Here is a 23578-nt window from a genome sequence, read left to right on the forward strand (position 1 = left end):
TTTATGCCGGAAAAGAGTGAAAACAAGTGGAATGTGCTGCTGCGAAGACCTGTGGAGGATTTCGGATAACTGTAATTTATTCGTTTTAGTTGACATTGAAACGATAAACGTTAGTGATAGCGGTGACATTTGATTTGCAATTTGTAGAAGTAGATGTACTGTATTAGTTCTGTTTGTGACCCTTTGCTAACTGTATTGTAAAATATCCTGCCTTGGAACAATCCTATTAAAGTTATGTTGAGAAGTGCATGCTATGAACGCGGGAACATTAGTTCTTCAGCAGTGTGCACTGACTCAGTGTAAAGACGGATTTATATCAGTATAATTATTAACTGGGATGTTAAGATTATTTATCAGTCGACCAGGCAGGAGTGTGTATTACCTGTAACAACAAGTGGTTATGCTAAATTGCCACATAATTGCATTGACAAACACAAATCCCTAAAGATATTTTACATCCACAGAGGGCAAAAGGGAAGCTACATTTAAACTTTAAGATATATATGCATTTTGCAACTTGCATGTTTTTTCCTCCAGTTGAAGCATTGTCATTATTTAAAAAAAATAAAGTTCTGTTATATCATGTTTCAGGAATCCTATCAAAACTGGACATGAAGCATTTGCCTCCAGAAACTGTCCGCCTGCTTTCCAGCTCACAGGTGATCACGTCTGTGGTGAATGTGGTGAAAGAGCTGGTGGAAAATGCCCTGGATGCCAGTGCCTCCAGTATTGACGTGAAATTGGTAATTCATTTCCTAAGTGGCAGTTTTTTAGATGTACAATATTTCAGATTATTTTAAGCATTGGATTGTTATTTATTATATTGTTTAATATTTGAGATAGCTCTTTTAACTGAATTAAATCACAAGAACAATAGGTAAGTCTGACTGTCCTGATAGTGACTGTTATAAAGTTTGTGTGTGTGTGTGTGTGTGTGTTGTTGTTTTACTTTCATGGGCTTTGATCTCTATTTATCACAGATCACTGCTGCATGATCTCATCCCCGTATGTTTATCATTTAAAGTCTCTGTTAAAGTGACGTTGTGATGTTGTATACTTGATTTAAAGTCTAGAGAAATTGACATAAACCCAATTGACACATGTTAAAAAAATGACAAATCTTACCATAAAGGAAGAAAACAGTCTCTGTAGCGAGGGCTTAATGGACATAGAGATACATGCTTGCTTCATGTGAAGAGGTAACCCAATTCCCTTTAAGTTTGTTTTTCTTTGTCATGATGAATTCATTGTCATTAGTGTACTACTGCTCCATTGCAGAAATGTAACATTTATGAGCTGTCTGTATCAATCAGTATGCTTATTCCTCTGCTAGGAAGTCTGTCACAGACGTGTCTAACTAGTTATTTTATCTTTTTGATGACTAGCACTGAAACATACACAAAACAAACAAACTTGTAATTCGATTCAAACTAGACAGTTGCTTTGCTGGGATACTGTATAGTAGGCTATGTATATTTAGGGTGCAAATTATATTTAAAATGCCTTTCATTTAATTTTGTAATGTCTTGTATTACAATATGATTAAGTAATTTGAATATTTGTTTCATTTTTTTCCCAAATTAAGATTATGTAGTTTGAGTATTGTTTATTTCATGGAGTTTGTGCATTTATACATATTCTATATTGGCACGTGGAGAGCACATGAGTGGTTTATATATGATCAATAATGAATTATCTGAATGAGGATGAGTGCACTCAGTTGGAATAGGGCAATGGAAAACTGCTTCTGTTTTATTTAAGCACCGGTGTTGCAGGTCTTCTGGAGTATTCACTCTGTGCACTGAAAATCATACAACAGCAGTATCACTTAAGTCTTATTTATTGTTATTTGTTACTATGGCAGTACTTTTAACTTGGAAGTGCACAGAAGTGTTTCTTTTAAGCTCTAACTGAAAAGTGGAAAGTGACCCTAATGAATCTGAAGTATTATTATTAATAATAAAAAATATATAATAATACAGTTTGTATTATTATATCAATCATAATAAAATGATGACTGCTCTGAATAGTAGATAACATCTTGATTTTACAGTTCAGTTTAAGCAATCGAGAGATTCTTTTACAGATTTTACTGATGAGGTGTTTTGTATTTTTTAAACCTGTGCATGTCTCTGTCGGTACAGATTTACACTTCATTAGCTTGCTTACAGGTGGTTAAATGAGAAATGCATCAAAGCATGGAGCAATAGTTTTGCTTGATGGTTCGTTTTCTATTTTTTTAAGGACAATTACGGTTTTGACCGGATAGAGGTGAGAGACAATGGTTCTGGAATCAAAGCATCTGATACCCCTGTTATGGCTGTGAGCCACTACACATCCAAAATCACCAGCCACGATGACTTGGAGAGTTTGGAGACCTACGGCTTCCGAGGAGAAGCCCTGGGTTCCATCTGTGCCGTGTCAGAGGTGAGTGGCGGCAGGTCGATTTTTATATATCACAAATAGAGAAAAGGGTAACCATTTGTTTAAAAATCATTATATTTACTTACCAAGCTGTCCTTGCAGAATTTTTCAGAATTCTATGTGTAAACCATTGCAGAGAGATCAGTAATACAATATCAAATTCTCAATATTTTTCAATAGATCTTAAATACACCCAATCTTTTCTGTTGTGTTTTTCAAATTCAATCAGGTTATCATTACCACGAAGACAGCTGAGGACCACATCAGTAACCAATACACATTGGACTTCAAAGGAAATGTTATCTCACAGAAGCCTTCTCATCTGGGCCAGGGTAAGAAAAACCACATACCACAAGAATACAAACATGTTACCTTTGTTGCAGCTTTACTGAGTATTAACCATTATATATTTGTTTCTACTACAATATTTTACAATATCTAAACTATACCACAGCAATAATGCATCACTTATTTCTTGGAGTTCTGTTAGTAGTTGCTATTTTGTCACTCACCTGAAACTTTTAACAATGATTAAGTATTCAAATAATGAGCTATGACATAAATATGAACTATCTTCAAATAGTGAATAATTAACATTTTAGGTTTTACTGCTCTAGTGAGAGATTTACAATAAAAATCAATATGAAAGGCTGGAGCTTTTGCTTTATCTTCTCTTTCATAATGAATTAATTAAATATATAAATTAAAATCACGAAGAGAAAAACAAATCCAGTGAATCAATCTGATACCAGTCTGTGCAAATATCCTCCTGGAAAATAAATTAATTTTCTCCTTTCAATTTTCTTAAAAGGTGTGATGGAATAGATGAATCAGCTGGTTATTTTAATAAATCTTTTGAGCCTTTTTATGTCTGGAAACCCGAGTTGATATATGACTCATGTCAGAAATTAAATTAAATGAGAATATTATTTATTTGTGTTTCACTAGGTACCACCGTGTGTGTGCTAAAGCTGTTTAAGAATCTCCCTGTGAGGAAGCAGTTTTACTCAACGACCAAAAAATGTAAAGAGGAGCTGAAAAAGGTTCAGGACCTCCTAATGGCCTATGGCATTATAAAGCCACAGTTGAGGATAACATTTACTCACAACAAGGTATGCTTTTCCTTCCGTATTTTTGACTCCTGACTCCTGAGTTCTAGTTTTATATTTGAGTTCAAATGGCCAACAAACCAAGATGTAGGCCTGTGTCTTAATGTAACTTTCTGAGTATTTTTATAGCTGTTTTTTGTATACAGTTCATAGAGAGGGGTCTTGATTAGTGCGCTGATTAACTAATAATCGTACTGCCTGTATTATAGTGATGACAGAGTATGAGTCTCTGCTTGGCTGTGTGTCGACCACCTCTGAGCAGGTTACAGGGATGACCTAGTCTATATCATTCTAGTTGAACTTGGTCCTCTACACACGAGCAGCTCAAGTTATTCCACTGCTTATGTATTGGTAGTGACTTTCATCTCCCTCCGCTACCTTCAGATCATCTGTGGTACATTCCAGTTTCCTGTTAAAACATTTTCTAATGTCATACATAACTCTTTGAGATCACATTAACCATTTTTAATTACATTTGTGATTGCAGAATATTTAAATAACACTCAGTATGAGGCAATTGTATGTGATTTTGATCAGTTTTTTAAAAAGAAGAAAGAAACGATTCTCTGTTTTAAATGTTTTGTTCCTGTAACAGCAACAATAATAATAGTTAAGTTTGTATATATTTTTGTAATATTTTACTGGTAATAAAAGGACTAATGCATTTTGTTTTGTAGCATGTGTTGATAGTTTCTGCCACAAGATGTCCCTCTTTGTTAACAGGTGATTTGTAATGAACAGAGAAACACGATATCAGTCGAAAATCCAGTAATGCTCTATATGCACTGCATTCATTTTTAGTTATGTCTTAGATGGTATGAAAAGCTTCAGCTATTAATATTACTTAAAACTTGTACCTTTTAATTTTTTTTTTTAAGCAATAATTTTAAAACCAGTTCCTTTCAACTTGCGTGACTGAATCTTAAAAAAGCATTAAAAATTGAAAATGTTTTTTATTTAATTTTCTATGTAGCGCAGCATATATTTTGTCTCTACATGTGCTACCCAACATACAAATATTTAAAATTGATGAGCATGACTGTTTGTATTTGTATTCTGGAGTTCAGTTAATTGTACATTAGTTGCAAAAAGTTTGAAAACCAAGTATTATGTTTTATTTTGTTGCTTATTTTTAAGCATTAGCCCCAGGGTTTGTTTAATATTTCATAAAAAAAAAAAAAAAACTTTAAATGGTATTGAGAACTATGCTATCCCAATTTACATGGATTTCGAAATGTTGTGGTCTTAAATCAGTCGTTCTATGCAGATATTGTAGAATACTTAATTTCAGACATGAAAAGGGAAGCCTTTCTTTGCCCACATCTTCTGAAGCCATTGCTTTAAAAGTTCCTTCAGGACATTTTCTTATTAGGCCTTAATGTGCGATATTGAGATCTTGTGAATTCAGATACCCATCTTCTGAAAAAGAAGCTTTCCTTCCAAGAAATTCTTAGAATACTGACCGTGCTTTTCTTCATGCCAGACATGCTCAGAGAGAATGGTATTTTTTCCATCTTTCAACGCTTCTTTCCTGAAAAGCATACTTTGAACTGATGCATATGGAAGCATTTACAAAGCTGACTTACATAATTGGAGATAATTCTATATTTTATTCTGCGTTTTTTTGTTTTTTTTCGATCAACTGAAACTGGCCTGAATGGTGTGTTTAAGGCTTATATACATAATAAAGCATAAAGCTAAGGCAAATAACCTTTTTAAATAAAATGAAAGTACTTCATCCAATTAATGTATGTAAATAGTATGTGACAAAATTGCAGTGTTTTGCTTTTAAGTGGTAGTAACTAAGTCTAATCATGGATGTATGAGGCAACAACTGTGTGCATAACTTGGCAACATTAAAAAGTTTAATCTTTGCTGATGAACTTTAATTAATAACTGGGTATTAAGAGAATGCCCCTTCGAGGAAAGTAAGGTCCATTCACAGAAATCCTTAATGAAGACATCTCATTACAAATCAAAATGATTTTTGTCAGAATGAAGATATTCCTCTAATTCAGCCGACCTTTCTCAGATAAGGCACTTTCATCTGTGAAGTTTGCAATGTCATTTACAAAGCAGACTTGTAAGAACACCTGGTTATCACAGTTGTGGAGCTCCAGTCTCTGAAAAGGAACTCTGACAGGAATGAAGATTTAATGGCACCGTATGGGGCAAGAACTTTATGGATGGTAGCACTGATCTCCATGTGAAATTCCCAAATGCACCAGGACGTGACCCTGTGGGAGGAACTGCTTTCATAATGTTGGAATTCCTCAGATTAGGCCAAAGCATGCACAGAATGAAACCCCAAACACTTTCATAAAATCTGTGCATGAAAGAAATCTCTTCATGCAGGTTCAATGTAGATTAAATGAAACCTACTCTGTAATGTTTTGTTTAATGTTCTTCACAAGTGAAAGTAGCTCATCGGGCTGGAGCTTTAGCAGTTTCTGTATTGGGAAGCAAACTGATAATACCACACTTCCCCTGGGTGGAATGCTAGTCTGTCACAAGTGAACCTACCAGTAAGTGCTGGGTAGGACAGAGCTATGTGGGAGACATGCCTTACTCCAGGATATACTGTCCATCAGGGCCACACCTCTGGTAATAAGTCCTAAACACTACTTCATGCTGCATGCTTCATTTTCTTTTTATGTATATAACAAAACTTTAAATTAAATTCACTTTATGTGCCTCTTTCAATGAGGACTAGTACTTTTCTAATAGTGACGGTGCAGATCTGTGTGGAGATGTACTAGAAAAGCACATGTTCACATTCTGTTCCGTCCCCATTAAGACGTTTCTGTGATGTCACTGTCCAGCCACTTGTGCTTCACCCAACCAAATTTGGGATGCCTACCTGAGGTCAAAATGTTGACACCAACCTTTAGTGGACTATCTTGTTCGAATGCTTCTTTCTGGATACAGTTACAGGGGCTCCTTTGCATAAAATGTGAGGGGAGAGGGAGAGTTTGTTGCATATCCTTTTCATTTAATTCGTTTAAAGATTGTCAAGGGAGGAGCGTGCCTCCTTTTCATGCCATCAGCACTTACAGAGGTATCTTGTATCACAAACTTTGCACTTCGGAGCATCTCATGTTTCATAGCTTTTCCAAAAGCTGTTTACTACAGTGATCTTTTTACAGTTACTAAATTGCATATTTCATTCCTCTGAGGTGTGTGACTGATAACATACTTTCAGAAATCAACACCCTGGATTTATGCTTGCCAATGGAAATACCAATGACATGCTTGCACAGTGGTGTTAAAATATGTGTTACTTTTGCATGATTGACCTCAGAAACCCAACTCTGGTTCTACAAGAAAATGATCTATTGCAGGTAGCAGCTGTGGGGTTCTAGGGTTAACAATAGGTAAAGGCAATGCTTACTTTTCCCCCCTTGCAGTTTCTTGAAGTGCTTTTAAAAGGCCTCTTTCTAAATTTGTCACTTTCACCCTCCAGTATTGCATGTGACTACACTGACAACATGCCAGACCCTTTAAACTACATTTGATATGCTGATGAAATACACATGTACTTGTTGCATGATCCGAGATATTCCAAAACTGGGCATTGAAATGGTTAAAGGAAGCAGTTTGCTTTCAGTTCTGATCATTTCAGCAGTTGTGATTTATGCAGATGTTTGGAATGGTATTCTTTTCCTCCGAATGCTTGAAGGTAATGGTAGCTGTGTGTAATATCCTTACACTATCTGGTGCATGTGAACATAGAGATCTGAAACTAATGTCATTTAATTACTCCAGTTGAAGTGATAGTACTTTTTTTTTAATCTACAGGGATTTCTTCTGAATTTGTTTACACTCTCGAATGCCCCTCAGACTTCCTGCTTAATTTGAAGTTCAGACGCTGCTGATTTTAAACCTTCCAGCAAATGCACAAGGAAAGGAAAATGCTTATCAATGTTCCAATTCCCTGATTGGTGAATGGTGCTGAATGTCTGTTTGCGAGCACGTAATCCTGCAGATGACTCTCAATCAACAGATCTAATTTTAGGATAAAAAAAAAAACTTGACCCTTTTTACCATGTTGTTTCAGGCAATTGTTTGGCAAAAGGCCAAGGTGTCGGATCACAAAATGGCCCTCATGTCAGTGCTTGGAACAGGCTTGATTGGCAACATGCTACTTCTCCATCACCATCAGGAGCAACCAGAGGTCAGTAAAAGGCTACATTCTAGAGCAGGGAAATAAATTCATAGTCAGCAGTTTTGGCATTCTTCTCTTAAAACGACATCACCCTAATTTAACATAATGACTAATGTATATAGTGTAAGTGAAATGTTAAAGGAAAGTTTATCATATTCTATACAACATTTGTTTGTTCATTACATTAATCACAGTTAATTTAAAAGTCAATGTAAACTTTTGGACCTTTTTTTCCATAAGAACTTTCAAATGTACAGTAATTGTGATTTTCTCTCCCAGATTAATATACTTAAAGATCTGCTCAGAAGGCTAAACTTCGAATTCTTCTATGGTGTTTTTGAAGTTTACATTACAATATTAGCTAAAACCACATTCCTATGGAAATCCTTGTTTTAATACAATTTTGTTTTACATGCAAGTTTTGCATGCAGTTGGTACAAGGTGCTTCATGCTCGCTCTTGAAGTGTTTAATGCTTGTCAGTTTGCTGTTACTGCAAAAGTAATAGGGAACTTGCACACAGTGACAGAATCTGCAAATGCCACAAAGGGGCAAAGGCAAAGGGTTCAAGCAATTCCCCTGGACATTGTACCTGCTTGTATATTATTTTACATTTTGATTTCCTTTTACAATTAGTTAGAAAGCTCCCAGTTGACAGGACTAGGACTTGCATGCAGAGATTTGATTTGAAGGCTGTTAATACATTTACAATACTAAATAAAACATCAAACACAATCTGCTCATTTGAAATGTGTGCTGTACAGTATCAGAAACTAAAAGAAACTAAAATGCCAACAGTGTAAAAAGAAAATTTGTTTCCTCTTCCATGTGTTCCTGATTGGATCATCCCAGTTAAAAACTTTTTCAGTAGGGTCAGCTTTACAGCCTTGAGTTGTGGTTTTCTCATTTTGGTTTCATTAGGAACAAATACACAACTTTCACCAACACTTGCCTGCACGGAGATGGGAAATATGACAAAAGCAATCAACCCCTTTTCATATGTGTTTTAACAGTATGTTTGCCCTGAGAAATTTCAGATCGAACCTTGAGGTGCAGGGTAATTAAGTTTTTGACCATAGTGGTTCATTGAGGAAGCACCTGCTGCTTGGGTCTTTTCTACACTGAAGGCATTTGAGTTACTGCAACAAATATACCAGTGAGTTAGAAGAGTGCAGGAGGATCATTATTCATGTTGATGGTTGACCATCAGAAGGACATAGCTGAGCTGCCCTGGCACAGAGCCACACCTCCAACAGTGCTGGCAGCAGTGGCCCCATCGTGGAGCGGGATCGGATGCAGTTTCTGTGTGAAAGGATCTGCATCCTGTAACAGCCCTGTTTGTTTAGGGGCATTCATAAGGGATTCCTCCGCACTTTTAAATACCAGCATCCCTGTATTCCCTTAAAATGTAAAGATGCATAATCCCAAAGAGTCGCGTCCTGAGTTAACGTGACCCTTCCGATCAAGATGTGCTGAACTCCTGCCATTTGTACATGACATCTTGTTGTTGGACAGCTTCCAGTTTTTTTCCTCGGCATTTGTAGAGCAGAATTAATATTTTGTGTCACATGAACTTGTTGAACTAATTCTAATTGTAATTACATTTCCGTAGAGCGTAAATATCAGCCCTTCACGCCACGGTCCCCATGTTAGCTACCTGCAAAGGGAACCCTTAACAAATGGGTCTTGACAGACACAGCGTACATTTTTTTCTTTTTTTTTTCCTTCTCTTTTTTGTTTTTTAGTAGGGACATTTGGTACTCAATTAATTATCTAGGTGACCTTTTCTTTTTGCTTCCTGTAACAAGGAAAGTATGTATTTACTGCTTCTGTGGCAGCTTAACAATCACGGAATGCACTGGGGAATGCCACATGGACTTCCTCCTGGCAAATTAATATAAACTAATAAAATGAGAAATGGCCCATTGCTAAAGTAGGGAAAAACAGCAGATTAGAATGAAACACAACCTGACACTTATTTTGGCTTTTATGACAGCTCATAGGATTAGCACCTTAAGTAGACCTTTCTGATTTGTGTAATCCTTCACCTCATTTGCTGGAGTTGCTGTATTCTGTTTCCTTATTCAATGTATGATATAATGTTGTTTTCTACAATTTTTGTTGAAATGCTCTGCATTATGTAACTTTTGCAATTGTATTTTTGTCAACAGTACATGTACCACATTTTGTGTTATATCACCCCCACCCCACCCTGTAATTTAATATTAATTATGAGGAGAAATGGACCCCATATTTCCTCAAATTGTTTCATCCTGCTGAATTATGTAATTATATTTGTTTCTGTTCAAGTTTATTAAAACAATTGTGGTTCAATTGTGCTTTGCTTTTAGAATAAGGCTTCAGCCAAATGCTTCTATTACAGCTACTACGTGTAATACTAATAACAATAATGAAATATATTGAATTCATATTTTTCTAGAATTTACACTAAAGTTATATTTCAAGCCAAATCGATTTTGCAGCGGATACTATTTAAAACATGTAGGTATTATAAACCATGTCAGCTTTAGTTTCTGATATCCCTTTCCATGATTGTTTAAATACACCAGAAACTCTATTACTCCTAAATGTGCAACTTCCACATTTGTATATTTGTAGATAATTAAAAAGATATAAGATATGAAAATTGTAAAAATAAAAACACATAGCAAACAGATGCAATTAATGCTATTTATGTTTTTTGAAGGGGTTAGTGATAAAACCTTTAACAGTGTCAGCAATGCTGTGCATTCCTAGAGGGAGAAATTGGGATACATCATTATATGACAGGTTTAGAATTTGGCAAACTATCTGTAAGTACTGTGTCAAATGATTTTTTTGTGTGCCCAATTTATGATTTTATTCTGAGGTAGATTTAATTTCATGTATTTGTTAGGTTTTCATTTTGTTTATGTACTAAGTTGTCCACTTGTCTATTCTATCATTGGTCTTTGAGACACCAAGTCATGATTCTGTACCACGCATAAAGATGTTCAGATATTCTGCAGACAAGACATATGCAGTTCTAGGCAGCCTGTCCGATCTGTATCAAGGATCAACATATAGATTGTACTGTAAAAAGTGATCTTCGCATCCCTGTTTTGGTATCAGTTTGGTATAAATAGGTAATCCCTTAGAAATCACAAGGCCTTTTGATTTTTGACACTGCGGGCTAGACAAAATCAAAACTTTGACCTACCCGTTAATCACAGTTCAAATCTGTACCCTATTACGATTTAATTTATTGTAAGAAGCCACTTTATACTATTTATAAATCAAAATGCGACAGGGTACAACTTTGTGATTTGCGATTCACAGGTGGGTCAAAGTTTTCATTTGGTCCAGCCCTATGACACCAGTATTTCTAGTTTTGCTCAACTCAGACAATTTATCGTTTCAAGGTGCATACATAACTGACTGTGTATTCAGGGATTTGTGTAATTCCAATACCAGGGTTTCAACAATACTCCCTTGGAACTTTATGATAATGTTAATTTTACTTAAAAAACAAAAAAACAAAACTAGATTCAACCAGAAATACTGTAATGTTAACCGGTGGCTAGAAGTGCATCAGTAATTGTTTCATTTATAGCTATAGTGTGAATATTGGAGATTATAAAGCCTCTTGGATGCCTATAGCATTGTGCTAACTACTGGCGGTCCAATCTTAGAATTTAATCTAAATACTATATGATGAGATAAAGCACTAAAACAATCTAAATCTATATCTCATTTTGTAGCAGTTGGGCAATTGTTGAGCAAGTGAGGTCCAGGTATATTTCCCTACCTAAGTTTTGAAGTTCTGGAATGGTTCCATCTTGAACCAGCTGATATTCTTATATTTAAAGTCCTTGTTTACAGGTGACAATGCAGGCTTTTCACAGTGGAGTATGGCTTACTGTCATCTCGGTTCTCTTGCAATTGTAAGTTTTGTTTTTAATTCTCCGGAGTGGGCGTCACACTAAAAAGTGAATTTGGGTCAATTTACTTCACAAGGCATGGGTTGTTATGAAAATTGCTGAAGAAGGTATTTGTTTTGGGGATTCCAATTACTCCAAATCTTTTTTGCAGCAATTTGAACCCACTTATCTCTGTGCATGTACGAGCTAATGTGTTCTGTAATACAAGTAATACAAATGCTCTGGCATTGGTCAGAGCCGAATAATAGTTTTCATTCAGTGTCTTGCAGTCAGTGAAAATGATCACCTGTGTTCTCGTAATTAGAAGTGTTGTAATGGTGAAGTATACGTCAAGTAAATGTCTATTGTAAAATTTTCAATACAAGTATTTAGAAAGCTCATTAAAAACTCTAATTAAAATGCACGCTTGCCCACCAGCTGCCAAGCTTTTTAATTTAAAATTGTATGCCATTACACACAACATACGGCAGTTGTGGAGCTGGTTCCCATTTCAGCAGCTCACTTGTGCTTCCAAACGCACTGCCAATAGATGCGGTTGTCATAGCAGATTTTAGCAGCTTGGCAACAGCATTGTTAGGAGTTGACAAATTTGTTCTGATTGTGCATTGAAAACTTAATTAATTGCTGAAATGGTTGCTGAAAGTAAACACTGTGTAATTTGTTTATTTTGAAAAATCCCAACAGAGAAGAAAGATGACATTTTGTAGGCATGTAGTGTGGTTTGGGTGAGATGAAATAGGGGTTATTCTAGACTGATAGAAATTGACCCTATTTTTAGTACCCAATAAAATATTAGTATAAAATATACTCAATATGTAGTCTGAGAAACTACCATTTTAAATGTTTTTTCCATTTAAAAAAACAACAACAGAACAAACATTCCTCTGCAGTACAGGATGATCTTGTCCTTCGCTCATATGCACAAAATAATCTGCACCTCTGCAACAAGGATTCCACTTGCCCTTGTATCTACCTAATAATCAAAAATATTATATATGATATGACAAACAATTGAAACCACCCTGGGAGGTCTATAGTTATTTTGCCTTCCTAGCAAATTCTATTGTCAGTCCCATGAATGCTTGTTACATGTACTACTTTTTTTTTTTTTTTTTTACTTCTAGATTAAAATAAGTGGATACGTGCCAAAACCAGGCTCTGATTACACATCCACAAGCACCAGCAATCCTGACAAAACATTTATTTTTGTGAATCAAAGACCAGTTCATCAGAAAGAAATTCTTAAGGTAAAGACTGCATGCTGAAATAATATTCTGAGCACACTACACTGAACACTACCCTGAATCTCATACATGTTCATGCACATATACACTCTATGTAATACACACACACATAGATAATGTAACACCTTTTCTTTTTTCCTTCATATTGCTCTTAAGTTCCCAATTGTTACAGAGTAGTTGTAAAGTAGTTCAAAATGCCACATGTGCACTTCTTGTACAGATTCTAGCTACCACGTTTAGGGTCACAATCACATTTTGCTCTCTATATTTGGTTTCCCAATAAATCGTTATGTTCATTCTTTCACCCTTTTCTGTCAAAAATGTAGCTCGTCAAACACTTGTACAGCTCACAGTCCAGCACGGAGTCGTCCCATGGGCGGTACCCTGTGATGATGATGCACATCACTGTCCCTGCTTCTTCAATTGATGTAAACCTAACTCCTGATAAGTCTCAAATAATGTTTCAGAACAAGGTATTATGTGCATTCTTTCATTTTATATGGATTTTTTCCTATACAAATTGGTGTTGTTTTAATGTATTCCCAATGGCACCTTCCAGGAACCCTGGGTTAAAATATTGGTGTGAAGAACAAATTGGTTTGGATGCCATCCCACTATCCACAACTTTCCCTGTAGGCAGCAGTTAAAGAGCAGACTAGGGACACTATGAAGACAGAAGATCTTCATTGATCTTAAAACCTCCTTACTTACATACATTAGAGCATTTCAATTTAAAAATCATAGCTATTGAATGGATACCAAGAGGTGAAAAAAGACCTAGAACACAACCACATTGAAGATGGGAAAATTAAATCATAAACTTTGCAGGTGTGACATGGAATAGAGAAGCTGTAGATCCAAGCAAGTGGAAACATCTTGGGGAGGCAGCAGTGGATAGATATAGGGTGATGGTGATTGTGATGTGATATATGTATATTTATGAAACTTCAATTTCTTTTTAATTTCTCCAGGATGCAGTTTTATCAGCTGTGGAGGCCATGTTCACGCCAATATATGGTTCCCAGTCAAGTGCAGAGCATAAAGATATTGCTGGAACAGACCACCAACCCTCCCCTGGAGAAACCGGTCTTCCTGCAAGCTGTGAGTCTCCAGACAGAAACTGTATTTCAGCCATTAATAAGGGAAAGCAAACTGCTCCGGGACAAGAGGGCGAGAGCCTCACAGGCTGTAAGAGGCAAGTACTTCATGACAAGGGTCCACGCCAGACCTCCGACATCTTTACCAAGGCTGTGCACGAGAGTATACCAGACAGCACTTCGTCATCTTCTGAAGACAGTCAGATCTTTAAGAATGCTCGTGAGTTTGGATTGACTTCCTCATTGACTGATGAGACCATCACAGATGACAACCTAGAAGAAAACCGTCTGCTCGGTACAGGTAAGGGTGGTATAGGAAGCACATCAGAAAATTCACAAGACGCAAATGTAGGCAGAATAAAGGCTACTTCTGAAATTACAGTGGAAAGCTGGAGCAGAGGTCATGCTTTGAAAGATCCCAGTACAGGTGAATGGCTGAAGCCGGTGAAGATTCACATACCTAACGAAGAAACAAGTGGGATTAGAACCGATACCAACCAAGAATCTCCTGAGACGTGCAAGAGCTCTTGCAAAAAGATGTCCAATGCAGTGACGGAGAAGATGGCCAAGCTCACAGCCTACGACTTGATAAGCAACCGCACAGTGAGACAGCCCATGTCCGCCAGTGCGATATTTGAGCAAGAGATGCAACCACAGATTCTACAAGAGCATGCAAAGGCCAATCTGCAAGACATTACCAGCATTGCTGAAGAAATGTGGAAAAACCTAGGCGAAGAAGAGAAAAAGAAGTAAGTTTCCAGATTTCACCTTTGACCAACCAGTTTCCATTCCTTGTGACTCACTAGTTAAAAAAAATAATAATAATAAAAAAAAAAGACATATCACCTGCCTTTATAAAATATGGCGTGGAAAATGTACTTGGCTTGTCGCTTCTGTTATCCTGATGGTGAATTGTTGATACGAACTATGTTTATCTTTTCCAGACCACTGCATCTGATTATTAAGTTAGATGCTTAATATTTTCCAGTCTGAAAAACATTTTCTGCGTTATAAAATACCGGTACATTTATTTTCCAGCAAGGTATGCATTTTGTATACTTTAAGGTAGTGTTCATCTTCGTCTGTGTGACAGCAGTGACATAGTAAAGGTTCATTGTTGGTTCAATTAGTTACTCGCACTGAAAAAAGATGGACAGGTCTTCCTTTGCAAATCCCGTTTAGTGAATTGTGTTTAGTTTTGTTTTCCAGATGTACCAATCTTCGTTCTCTGTTACGCGTATTAGAGTTGTCCACATCATCATGCCAGTGTAAATGTTGATGGTATCTGGTGTGTTCTAAGGATCACGTTCTTGACACCACTACATCGGGATAATCATCGTGGATACCAGCACTGGAAATGTTGATTGTATTGTTCCAGTTATTCCATATGCATTACCTGGAACATTTTGAGATATCTTTCTAGTTCAATTTGAAAATAATTTCATAAATATAATGGTCCAGCAAATTATTCAATTTCTAGATGATCTACAATATAAAGTATGACCTATGATTTCCTGATAATTACATACATGGAACATTCTTATTTAATATCCTAGTAGACAACATCTTTATAATATGAACTTCGTCCGTAAATGTAGCTGTAGCCAAAACAATCCATTAGATCCAAACTAATACTTAGTACTCCTCTTTAGATATATATATATATATATATATATATATATATATATATATATATATATATATACACACATAAAATACTCTGTACAATTATTTTATCGGGATTCTCATGGAGAATTATGTTCGTTTACACTGCTTGAAACAGTGTCATCACAAATGTCAGGAGCAAAAACCATTTGCGTAGCCTCCCTCAGTGTGTTTGCAGTTTTACAATATGACAAGGTAATTTTGTACGATCAGATGTTGTGAATGAAGCACTTCTGGCTTCAGGAGGGAAACAAAAGTTGAGGACATTTCTGTTGGCATAAATTGTAGAGATGTCTTGTGTGACACAGGTCATATAGGACATAAATGGTCAGATGTTATATGGAAGATGCTGTGCAAAGAACAACAGTTTAGACTAGTTGTTTTTATGGTTCTTGGCAGATTTAGCATAAATCACCTTTCAATACATGCCTTTATATTTAGCTTGCATTGGTAAAATGCACAAGGAAAAATTGTGGCTCTTGTCCAGCAGCTGTATAGAGACTTGGTGTGTTGCCCAAGCCAGAGAGAACATTATGTTCTTAAAATACAGTTTATATAGGGTTGATATTCTTTATTTATTCCAGGCATGTAGTACTAATGGTCAAAACATCACTGTGCTGTGAAAGCTGTCAACTAGGAGATTATTTTACACAGAGAATAAGCTAGGGATATATTACATAATTTTTCCATGTTTTATTTAGCATTTTGAATTTTAACTTTAAACGCACATGACAAGGTTAGTAACTAAGACTGAAAAGTAACAATCTGAATGGGATCAGAATGCTTCCTGGCTGTGACAGGCACTTGAAAAAGTCTTGTTCTCTGTGACTGTTTTAAAGATGATAGGACAAGCAGTACCAACATAGTTGTTTGTTTAGAATGTCTATGGAAAACTGAAGGAGGGAATCTCTCGTGGAAGGAGAGCAATCAAAACTTTTGTGTGACTTGTTGAGTGCATGGTTTGTACATTTACAAATGGTCAGGTATTAAGAGCTGATTGGGAATATGAGACCATGGGTTCCCGACAGTGTACAAATTCCTGCTCTCGGATACCAGTCTTAAGCAGTAAGTAGATGTGGGAAGTTTGATGATGTTTGTTTTGGGCTGTGCGGTTCTGATGTTTGGACGTGTGCCTGGGATAGGTCTTCAATATCTGAGGATTGACTGAAACTCACACCCGGGGGTACTGTACGGACACTGTGGGAAATGAGTTCTGCTTATGAACAGGAACACTGTGTATGCACGGTGCAACTAGCAATAGGACTAGGGACAGTATCACAATGGAAATATCTTCCCATTCCTGTTGGTTTGAGAGTGAGTGATAATATATAAAATGCTTTTTCAACAGACCTAAAGAAATCACATTTGTAATTAGTAGTAGTATAATGGTCAAAGCTGTAAGGGATTCAGTTTCCACAGACATTAATCCCCCCCCCCTGCCCCCCGGCTAGCTACAGGTAGCAGATGTTTTTTATCTTAAGAGTTTCTGCACATTTTCTTGGATATGATTTATTGCTTGTCCCTAGGAACCACTTAGATTCACCAGAGTAAATTGAATCAAGGTACCATATGTGATGTGAGCATATTTAATTAGTTACAACTGTTGACCTTTTCACTAAACCTATTTTCCACCACGCCTGCAAAGAATTGATTCTGAATGTTCACTAAGAAGTGCTTATCTTAAAAGCTTAATTTAAGACCATTATAGTTTATACCAAAGTAATTAGGTGAGGGTGCAATTTGACTTCATACTTAATAAAGTTTGGTTTAAATTACTGCTCTGCCATAGGATATCTAAAATGAATACTGCATCCATTATGTTAAAATGTCCTCATTGTTGTACTGAATCCCTTTTGTTACTAACATTTGAGTATGTTTAATGTGCAGTCTTCTATTGTACGATTGATACAGAATCAGTCATTTTTATGGGTACTTTATGTGCTAAATGAAGGAACTATTAAGTCTGATATTAACAGTTAGACTACCACTACATTTGTTCAGAAAGCGCTATGATTATTTGAATTCTTAAGAAGAAGAATGTGAGTAGGAATTTTTGATATTTTCCTTGATTTTACATTTTAATTGCTGGCAATTCTCCACTATTTAATTGTTTACTTAACTTAATGATTTAATACCACCTGGAAAAAGGCTCAGGGAGGTTTCATAGGATGTGGGGACATGTCTGAAGAACGTAATATATGAAAAAATGAAATATGTACACAATGTACATAATATATACACCTACTCAGAATTTACATTACAGTGACTCATCTGTAGGATTCAGTTATAAGAAATTAGTCAAACATTCCACAATTTGAAGACACTTTTAATTACTATTATTATGTAATATTAATATGTATTTTTAATTGCAGTTATGAGGACAAGGCTGAGAAGGATTTACTTCGGTACAACTCGCAGACTAAGAAGGCAACAGAGCAAGGCACTAGTGGAAAAGAAGCAGAGAAACGGAGCAAGCTGGCTTCTCCCCAGATGAGGCCTTCTGTTCTCAAACGCAAAGCTCCCCTTTCCAACCAGCAGATCCTGAACAAGCTCTTCCAGTCTCAGTCCGAGAAGAAACACAGCCCAGAGAAACCTTCTAAAACCGTTCCCTTCTCTGTGACTTCTCTGAAACAGCGAATTAAACTCCTGACAGATGAACACCAGCAGAAACCAGAAGGCCCCCAGCTTGTAAACCGGTTGGCTTCACACAGTGCCTGGGTCGTTCTATCTGGTAAAAACCTCATGTTGTTAAATCCATCTCGGGTGGAAGAAGCCTTGCTGTTTAAAAGACTTCTGGAGAATAATATACTTCCAGCAGTGAACCTTCAGACACCTATCCAGTTAACAGATGGGTAATGTATTCCTTTTGTATTCACTGTCAAGATTGAAAAAATACAACCCTTGACATTATTCTTATTCTTTTTTTCAGTTTAGGAGTACACTGTAGCTGTCAAAAACGTGTTTTCTTGTGCTGTGCTTATTTTAAAATAAATGAATAGTAATAGTAATAATACTTTTAATTTAAACCAAGGTAAGAGTTTATTTTAAGCTTGCTGTCATGTCCAGTGTATATTTCAGCCTGAAGAATTGTCAATCAGGTTATTGTGTGTTTGTTTCGCTAGCCTTCTCGGTGGAGTGGAGTATACAGGTGCTCTCTGCAGCATGGAAAAGGAACGCCCAGAATTGAATGGCATGACCTACTTTTCAGACCCCAGGCTGGTGGCAAACGGGTTTAAAGTCCGACTGATTCCAGGTACATTGCATAATTAAATGCAAACTTAACTCCAAATCAAGTGGTTTGTGTGTCCTTATCCCTCTTATAAAATAACATTAATCCAGAGGGTAAGGGCAGGGCAGGAGTACAAATAAATCCATCTTTAGTTTTTTTTTTTTTTTTTAATTCTGCTTTTCTTTGCTTTTTTTTTTCATCCTTATTTTTACAGAGTGAACTCCTAAGCCATTTCACTTGGCTATTTCATCTGATTGTGTTCTCAAAATGAATTTTCTCTGGACAGATTAGTGGATTTCACTAGCTTGCTGTACTAATATATGAGATGCATTTGTTTTCCGTGGGCTGTCAGCCTCCAATCGAAATGCCATTTCGTTTCTCCTGCTGCTTTTGCTTATAGATTATGGAGCCTGAAGACAGGAACAGATTGAGATTACCACATATCATCATTAGTGTGATTGAAAATAAGTAGGTATTTGTAGATCAGAGTGGCCTACTTAGATAGTTATTAAATCTTTAATAACGTGTACTTGTTCAAATTGTTTAATAGGTTGAACTGTATTAAGTCAGTATTTGGGGTTTTAAGGCACTTCAGCATGTAACGTAATATGTAAAATATTTTTTTCAAAACAGTGCACCACTACGTATTATTAGTTTTATATCCTTTGGTTGTCCTGGCATTGAAAAATATTTTACTGAGAGAATCCAACATTTTCTTTCTGTTCCTTCTGTGTGTTTGAGTAATGTACGCTCCTAATATTCCCCTGAGAAAAAGCCCTTTTATTATTTCTTGATTCATGCTGTTTAAAGGTCTCAAGGATTGTCCGTTTCGATTAAACAGAGGTTGGGTCGATTGGACATCATTAATGTCATAGTTCACAAATAATTTAGAAATGTCAAACATAGGGGTTTGAATAAAAGGATTAAAATAAATTATTCTGACAGAGTTGCTGTGTCAGTATTGGATTAGCACGGGAAAAAAAAAATCTGCAGTTTTCCTAGAAATTCTCCATCATATGGAACATATTTTAGGGGTTTAACCTTTGAAAGTGACAGTGCATCAAATTTGAAGTGGGCACCTGAGATTTAAACACTAAATGGGTTCCTTGGCTGCTACTTATTTACACAGCAATGTTAACCTTAAACCTGTCAGTCCCTGCAATGTCAAAAGGTTGCATTTTTAAACATTAACTTTTTTGGTTGTAGGTAGAACACCAACATATGAAAGCAGTAAATTCAAAAAAAGGGCTTAAAAGTGTGTTGTAAAATTTTAAATATTTTTGCCATGTGAGAGTTAGTACTGAGCAACCCAAAGTCAGTAGTTCAGAATTGAAAAGCAGACATCAGTAAGAGATTAAAAAAATAAACATTAAACAAGATCTTCAGTGTGACACAAATGTAAGGCTTTGTTGTTAGAAAATTAAGTTTTCTGCATACACTTATGTATTGTCAATAACATTCGTTTTTTCTTCTTTTGATGTTTAAATTATTATGGTTGAACTTTCTTGAGTCAGCTGATTATTTTTAACATTTCCTGCAAGCTGGCCATGAAGTGTGCAAGCCTAGAAAATTAGCCAGGGTCTTGGCCCCAGACAAAAGAGAATTAAAGGTTGTCATTTTGGGGTTAGGGGAAACATAAATGAAGGACAGGCCATTCTGGGATCTGATCTTTTGATTGCAACAGCTTGAGTGAACATAAAAAAAAAAAGTGTCACTTCCAAGCTCCATGCCTCACACTTCTTGCTAGATGCGAGTGCGCCATGGTATATGACTCCTTGACATCATCAGAAATAAACCTTTTCCGTCTTAAAAATAGCTTCAGGGGTGTAGAGATGTGGGGCATTTTCAGTTTTTTTTTCTTCTGACTAAGTTTACATATATACCAGAAAAGTGAGCGTGTTAACAATCTGTCTCTACAGATGGATTTCTGCATTTCCTTTCCCTTCAGATTGGTCATGCAAATTATGTCCAAATAAAAGCTGAAACTTGAACTACAGGTTTGAGTCCAGGCGGTTGCGCAACCTTGTCTGATATGGCCAGTAGCCAAGGTTTTTACCCAGCACAGTGGGTTTGTACCACTGCATGGTGGTGAGGAGAATAGCTGCCCTTTGAGAAAAGAGAAATGCCAAGAAATGAGCACGCTTTAGCTGCCAACTCTGCAGCTGTCAGCTGATTAAGTACAGCTATTTCCTGGATCTATCAGCAGGGGTCACTGCAGAGCAGTGAGATAAGGAGTCAATGTAGAATTTAATAGGAACGATTTACAATTATAATTTTATCACATTCCTGAATTTTCACTTGTATAGCAACAGAAACTGATGCAAAAGAAAAAATGTTAAATAATGGAATTGCTGAACTGAAATGTCCTTTGATATTTGAATGGTTTGATTCTAATGCTGTTACTCTGCTATTTTAGTTTTACTCCTGGTGCTAGAATTTAGCATAATATACATCTCTATCATGTGACTAGTGTGCACATGCACATGTGTACTGTACAGCAAAAACTGGCATTAGCAGTTGGAATAATCTCCTTAGATATTCTTTAGTACTGTGCACTGAAAATTAGCTCTAAAAGTTCAAATATGTTCTCTATCTGAACATCTTACCGCATCTGATAATGGACTGGGAATGTAAGAAAAAGGGAAACTCTTTTTAAATGCATGCGTTTGATATCTAGTTGTGCTGGCCCATGATCACAGATTAGGTCAAGAAACAATTGTTAGTACAAGCAGCACCTAGCCAGCTTGGTACTATTCCCCGATATAAACTGTACTTGCGGAAGAGAAAGCTAGAAAGATTGGTGGAGCATGAAGTCTTCTGAAACATACATTTTTCTTTCCAGTCTGAAAGGAAACTGTAATAGGCAGTTAGCACTCTATTTGGCAATAGCCTTGTTTTTTTTGGTCAGTCACTGGAGTATAAATCACAATATTTATTTATTATTCTTTCCTGGAGATTGTTGTTATTATCTAGTGTATATTAATCCCTGTTTTCTGCTTTCCTTGGCCAGGTGCCTTATCCACAGAGAGAAGTCTGGAAGTAGCAGGGATGGCTGACTGTGTGCCTTTCTTTGGTGTCGCTGATTTAAAGGAAATTGTAACGGCTGTTTTAAAGAGAAATGCAAAAACTGTACAAGAGTGCAGGCCGCTGAAAGTTGTCAGCTACTTAGAGGTTAGAAATGCAAGACTTTATTCCAAATCTATCTTGTACATTGTTGTAGGTTTTATGTTAGACATATGAATACAATAAATACATATACACACATGCAGGCATACATGCACATATACATTACTCCAAAACAAAAACGATTCGAATTGGTTGGATTAGACAATATCACTATTCTTTCAAATATATTTGAGACTGCCAGCTTTTGACATTTATTTTTGTCCAAGATAATTCACCAGTCAAAATCATTTTAGAGTGAAATGGCCAACAGATTAACTGATGTCATTTAAATTCCAAAGCATAATTCACCGTACTGATTGTTTCTGGTTAAGATTAAGTTTAACAGTAACTATCCCCAGATATATTTATTGTACTAAACAAAAAGGGAATATAATAACCATATTCACCTTACTATGGAATAAATCAATCTTCATTTCATGTCTGTATTGCTAGAAAAATACAGTGATTTAATAAGGAAACTGATGTGGATTAATTAAACCTAACGATTACAGCTACCAAAGCAGGGAGAAAGAACAGCAATAAACATGGAAGCTGAAACATCCCTGAGAATATGTGTGTGTGTGTGTGTATGTATATGTGAATTTATTTATATATATATATATATATATATATATATATATATATATATATATATATATATATAATGTGTGTGTGTGTGTGTGTGTGTGTGTTGTATATAAAATGCTCCTGAACAGGGTTGCAAATGGACTAGAGAAACTAGTTGGGGGTGTAATTTGATCGACACAGAGACTTTAACTGAAACCCTTTTTGTCACATATCTTAGGGAGAAGCAGTTCGATTAGCAAGGCAGCTACCGCTACACTTCTCCAGAGAGGATATTAACGACACACTGTCCAGAATGAAACAGCAGCTCGGGAAGGAAAGACAAACCTGTATTCATGGACGCCCATTTTTCCATTATTTGAAAGCTCTTCCAGAGACAGAGCAACAAGATGTGCAGAACGTGCTCAATCCAGACTGAAGCAAGCACGGTCACTCTCCTCCTGGAGCTTTTTGTGTGTCTGCCCCACATTTATTCACTGTTCATTCACTGCTACATTTGTAACTGTTATTTTTTTATTAGACGGTGAAGCAATGGAATAAATGAAGTGATACGTATTTTATCCTTCTGCCACAGCTGTTGTAATATTTTTACCAGTTCATTTGTTAAACCACCACATTCTGTATGTATTTGTTTTCTCTGCCATTTCATTTCCCCCCCCCCCCATTAAATATTTATTTTGCTACTTTTTTATGTATTTAAAAGTACCTTGTTTATTAGGATCATATATTAATTATTTACATGAGAAAGCGAAAATACCTGAGAATATAAATGTAATACACTGAACATGTTTTGGTGTGTGTGTGATTTGTGTGATTCAAGATGTATTTATTTTGAAATTTTGACATGCGTTTAATATGATTTTGTGTTGCTACTCAGTTCAATGTACTCAGGAAATATTATCTCATGGTCTAACTTTGTAAGTGTCAATTGGTTGATTTATAAACAAAAGCAATAAATGTAGAATACATCGTTTTTT

General features: G+C 36.1%; 1 protein-coding gene across 3 annotated transcripts; it reads left to right on the forward strand.

The window, feature by feature from the left end:
• pms1 (PMS1 homolog 1, mismatch repair system component) lies at positions 1-23574 on the forward strand. 3 transcript variants are annotated; one of them, XM_066687703.1, is made up of 13 exons: positions 1-71; positions 592-743; positions 2245-2427; positions 2654-2756; positions 3373-3536; positions 7591-7707; positions 12741-12863; positions 13187-13333; positions 13832-14706; positions 17995-18474; positions 18745-18875; positions 21862-22022; positions 22822-23574. In XM_066687703.1, the coding sequence occupies exons 2-13, from the start codon at positions 612-614 to the stop codon at positions 23017-23019; spliced, it is 2814 nt and encodes a 937-aa protein (XP_066543800.1). In that variant the 5' UTR covers positions 1-71; positions 592-611; the 3' UTR covers positions 23020-23574. The 3 variants fall into 3 exon arrangements, with proteins under 3 accessions (XP_066543800.1, XP_066543802.1, XP_066543801.1); XM_066687705.1 differs by having other exon boundaries at positions 592-659; XM_066687704.1 differs by having other exon boundaries at positions 17-109.
• Positions 23575-23578: the final 4 nt, after the last annotated feature.

Source organism: Amia ocellicauda, chromosome 16, assembly GCF_036373705.1.
Source record: "Amia ocellicauda isolate fAmiCal2 chromosome 16, fAmiCal2.hap1, whole genome shotgun sequence".
Lineage (NCBI taxonomy): Eukaryota > Metazoa > Chordata > Actinopteri > Amiiformes > Amiidae > Amia > Amia ocellicauda.

Excerpts from the sequence above, each read along its gene's own strand:
- pms1 (XM_066687703.1), top strand. The coding sequence starts at position 612 with ATGAAGCATTTGCCTCCAGAAACTGTCCGCCTGCTTTCCAGCTCACAG. Across the intron at positions 2,428-2,653 it reads CCATCTGTGCCGTGTCAGAG|GTTATCATTACCACGAAGAC; the intron begins GTGAGTGGCGGC and ends AAATTCAATCAG. Across the intron at positions 12,864-13,186 it reads ATCAGAAAGAAATTCTTAAG|CTCGTCAAACACTTGTACAG; the intron begins GTAAAGACTGCA and ends TCAAAAATGTAG.